Here is a 4,281-nt window from a genome sequence, read left to right on the forward strand (position 1 = left end):
AAATCTCTCAGATAACACAGAACACAAATTGTGTTCGGGAAGAGCACAGCCAAATGTTACTTTTTTGAAGCTGAAAATACAGGATTAACCAAGAACACCCTCAGCCGAGCTCTGAGGTTCAATGGTAACATACTGAAAACGGCACCCCGAAAAAATAAGTGGGTTATGGCTTCATTCTAGGGAAACACAGGCAGGGATTCCAAGTGCTCAAGGTGACGAAATTTGCACTAAGTGAATTGTTACACTTGGAACAGAATGGATGATAAACTGCTTTTAACTGCAGTTTGTGAAATAGCCGGGTACACAAAGGGGTCTAAGGCTGGGTGGCCCTAGGTATTAGAGATAAAAAATAAAAATCAGAGCACGTGTGTAGTCGTTGGCACTTCTCCAGGGCCGCAATTTTGAGGAGTTGATGGGGGAGCTTTATTCGACGCCCCTGAGCAGCCTCGTGTCCTCGCTAAGGCAGTGTAATAGCTCCTCATCCCAAACCCGCGCATGATCTCCTCCAGGCTGCTCCTGAAGCGCTTTGCACACAAAGCCAATTAACTCCATTATGGAAAGAAAGCTTCGAGGGCAGTGCGGCGGCTCTGGAGCCATCTGAGCACACAGGCGAGGCTCGGAGCGGGACCTGCTGATACAGAGCCCCACGAAAATGAGTGGAGTGACTCTGGGCAGGGTCTCTCCCGCCGGTGACCCCACGGAGCCCCAGCCCCAGAGCAGGCCGCCGGCGCCGAGCCGAAGGAAGCCCCACACCGCGGGCGACATGACCGAGACACCCCCACCGCCATCTCCCCCCCCGCGGTGTCTCTGTCCGGGGAGGCGGGGCCTCCCCCGCCCCCCGCGTCGTGCGCCCGGCCCCGCCTCAGCTCGCCATTGGTTGTCGCTGGGGCAGAGCGGCCGCCCCGCCCGCGGCCATTGGCTGGCGGCGAGGCCGGGGTTCCCGGATGCGGCCGCGCGGTGCGGATATAAAGGGCCGGGGGAAGGCGGGAGTGGGCGCAGTTTGAATCGCGGCGGGTCGGGACAGGTTGGTGCTGTCGCCCGGGCTCGGTGCGTGCGGGACGCTCTCTGCTTCAGCCTTCCCCTGCGTGGCACTGCGCTCCGGTTCGCTATGGTGAGGAACCGCGGGGGCGCTCGGGGGGCGGGCGGCCGCGGCTGGGGCCGGGCGGGTTCCGTGCTGCTGACGAGAGGGGGGGAACGCGCGCGGGCTCGGTGGGGGGGGAGGGCGGGGGCGGCTGGGGGGGTGGTCGCACGCGCAGTGGCGCCCCGGGAATGGGGAGCGGGGGCCGCGCATGCGCGCGGGGAGCGGCCTGTGCCGCGCGGTGCGGCGGGCGGCGCGCACGCGCCTCGCAGCGGCGCGGGTGGCTCTGCGCGGGGGGGGTGGTGGAGGCGCGGGGCGCATGCGCGGTGGGAGACGTCAGCGTCTGCTCTTCTCTTGGCATTGCCAGGCTGGTGGGAAAGCTGGGAAGGACTCTGGGAAGACCAAGACCAAAGCAGTGTCCCGTTCCCAACGGGCTGGATTGCAGGTGAGCATGAGCTGAGGTGTGCGTGAGTGAAAGTCAGGCGGGCCTTCCATCTGTTGGTTTATTTGTGCAGTGTGAAACCTTCACATTCTGCTGTCTGGCTGTTGTCTGGAACGATGTAAGGATCGTGAACCAGACATTAACATACCCAGCGGTTTTAGATCTTTGCATATCTATGCAGGGAGGAAAGCAATTCCCTTGTGGCCATTGCTGGGAATCGTGAAAGTTGCTAATGTGAGTTTGGCATGCAGTCTCTTAACTGAATTCTCAAGTTCTGAAATGCAGCCCGTGCTTCTGCCACTAGGATTTTGCTGCCCACAATGTGGTTTTGTGCAGAGCCTTTCTGTCGTCACAGCCTGTTCATGCTTCCGTTATTTTGCAGTTTCCTGTTGGCCGCATCCATCGGCACCTGAAGTCCAGGACAACCAGCCATGGGCGTGTAGGAGCCACAGCTGCTGTGTATAGTGCTGCAATCCTGGAGTACCTGACAGCTGAGGTAAAATGCCTGCAAGGGGTGCCAGCAAGTTGGTCAGTCCCCAAAAGTGCCTACTGTATTTGACCAGTTTGGATGGGGTTGTGAACTCTTCATGTGCTTTGAGACACTTTTAAAGTGTCTCAAAGAGCAAAAAACCATGAAATATCACTCTGCATTTCAAGCAGCTCCTGCAGTGTGCCTTGTAGGAAAAATGCAGTACGTGAAATAACTTTGAGAATAGGCCATTACACCATGTCATATCTGCTGTAGAACTCTGTTAGTGGGAAAACTGAATGCGGAGCTCTAAAGGAGGAACCCCTTGAAAAGAGACATTGTTTGCTGTCTTGTTGTCACTGGCAGTGACACTGTATATGGAGAAGAGAATTGAACAGCTAACAGTGTGCTGTTGGTCTCACTTGATTGTGTAACTGTTAAAAAATGGTCTCGTTTCAGGTCCTTGAGCTGGCGGGAAATGCATCCAAAGACTTGAAGGTGAAACGTATCACTCCCCGTCACCTGCAGCTTGCCATTAGAGGAGATGAAGAGCTGGATTCTCTGATCAAGGCAACAATTGCTGGTGGTGGTATGTCAGTGCTTGTTGTTTATGGGTGCTTGGGTGGCATGAACTGTCACAGACTTGAAGTTAGTTAGTGTTGTCATTTTATTTGAAGCATGAAGTTTAGGAAAATCATCGAAGAAAAATAGCATGGTCTTAACTGTTGTTCTTTTTTAGGTGTAATACCACATATCCACAAGTCCCTCATTGGCAAGAAAGGACAGCAGAAGACTGTCTAAAGGATACCAGGATTCCTTGTTATCTCAGGACTCGAAGTACTTAATTTGTCCAGTGTTGGTGATTCCAGTGGACTGTATCTGTGAAACACGATTTTGCCTTTTTTTAACTTTGAGAAGCTAAAGCTCCCTTGAGCTTTCTAACAAACCAAATTTCTGCGTTGAAGTCTTAACCATATTTAAGTGTTACCATGGCTTCAAAGAAGCTATTGTGTTTGTAGTGGGTTGTAATTGAGCCGACTGTTTTTAGATTGGTTTAAGTAAAGGAAATGTTTGGTTTTGTACAGACTTTTCATCTACTAGAGTGGAAATACTCAATAAATGTTATGTCAGGACTGATTTGTCTCTTTGTCGTTAACTGGAAAGTCTGGTCTCCACTGTGCAGCTCTTGAAGTTGTTCCAAGAGCATGTAACTGACAACTCTTCCTGCTGGGCTTGGGGCATCTTGAAATACAGCCTAAGAATACTGTAGTCAGTAAATACCATGTCGGGAAAGGGCACAGCGCTTTATCCTGTAAAGTTACACTCTTCCTAACTGAACCTGCTGTGTCGTGTGCTGAAGTTGTCTTTAGCAGGGCATGTAAAAAGCTGATGTTATTTAAGGCCAGTTTTACTCAGTGTCAGCCTTCATAGAGGGAGAGGGTCTGTCATGGAGGAGTGTAAGATAAGCTGAAGGGGTGTTGAAATTCCATGCTTCACATAATTTTGTGTTAAGGCCTCTCCTTAACTGTTCCAGCTTGCAAAAGCTTTGGACAGACATCCACGAAAACAGGGACTGTACTGCAGCACCCTTTAAATTGTGCCATGCAGTAGAATCCTCAGTAGCAGTGGATTTCAGGGGGGGTCTGGGCACACCTTCAGCTGTCCCCCACTCTGCTAGTTGATTTCATATAGCAAAGCCCTGCCTGTTGTGGTAAGGGGAAACCTCCTTTTGTTAAGGCAGAGGGGAACAGTCACTGCGTGCGGTTGGGGGTAGCAAGCTCCCTGCCTTCCAGAACTGCAGTCATCAGTGAAATACTGCAAATAGACTTGGTTCTGTTGAGAACAGGCTCTCGTGTTTCCCTAAGCTCTTGGAGGCAGTAATCTCTACTGCAGCACTGTAGCTGCGAGGCGGTGACCTAGATCGGAGACGCCGGTGAGACCTGTGCTAGCTGCACTCCTCTGGCGCTGCGCTGCTTCCCTGGACCAGCAACCGAGTGCCTCCTTGGCGGCACAGCAGTCCTTGCGGGCTGTAACTGCTGTCGCTAATTACAGTCAGCCGGTGCCAGCTGCTAATGAGCACCGTGAGGCAGAGTCGGGTACGGGAAGCAGTGGCACCGTGCGGGGCCGCAGTGCTGCGGCAGCGCGCACGGTACATTTCCATCGCAGCCGGCTCCCCCGCGGGGCCGGCCGTGAGGGCGGCTGCGCTCCCAGCCGGGACGATCCCAGCGCTCCCGGCTCTTCCAGCCGCTCCAGGCCGGGCGGCGGCGGCGCCCCGGGCGGGCGGGGCGGCGC

The 4,281-nt window shown here is 54.0% G+C and overlaps 1 protein-coding gene across 2 annotated transcripts; it reads left to right on the forward strand.

The window, feature by feature from the left end:
• The first annotated feature begins 748 nt into the window (after positions 1–748).
• Positions 749–3,122, forward strand: H2AZ1 (H2A.Z variant histone 1). Of its 2 annotated transcripts, XM_071431852.1 has the most exons (5): positions 749–1,111; positions 1,446–1,523; positions 1,903–2,016; positions 2,449–2,578; positions 2,729–3,122. In XM_071431852.1, exons 1-5 carry the CDS (start codon positions 764–766, stop codon positions 2,788–2,790), a joined length of 732 nt encoding a protein of 243 aa, XP_071287953.1. In that variant the 5' UTR covers positions 749–763; the 3' UTR covers positions 2,791–3,122. The 2 variants fall into 2 exon arrangements, with proteins under 2 accessions (XP_071287953.1, XP_071287954.1); XM_071431853.1 differs by lacking the exon at positions 749–1,111 and having other exon boundaries at positions 1,274–1,523.
• The last annotated feature ends 1,159 nt before the right edge of the window (positions 3,123–4,281 follow it).

Source organism: Agelaius tricolor, unplaced genomic scaffold (genome assembly GCF_023055355.1).
Source record: "Agelaius tricolor isolate 1412-34295 unplaced genomic scaffold, bAgeTri1.0.p SCAF_8, whole genome shotgun sequence".
In the NCBI taxonomy this organism is placed as follows: Eukaryota; Metazoa; Chordata; class Aves; order Passeriformes; family Icteridae; genus Agelaius; species Agelaius tricolor.

Coding starts and splice junctions, on each gene's coding strand:
- H2AZ1 (XM_071431852.1), top strand. CDS start 764: ATGACCGAGACACCCCCACCGCCATCTCCCCCCCCGCGGTGTCTCTGT. Junction 1,524..1,902: donor CCCAACGGGCTGGATTGCAG/GTGAGCATGAGC, acceptor GTTATTTTGCAG/TTTCCTGTTGGCCGCATCCA. Junction 2,017..2,448: donor TGGAGTACCTGACAGCTGAG/GTAAAATGCCTG, acceptor GTCTCGTTTCAG/GTCCTTGAGCTGGCGGGAAA.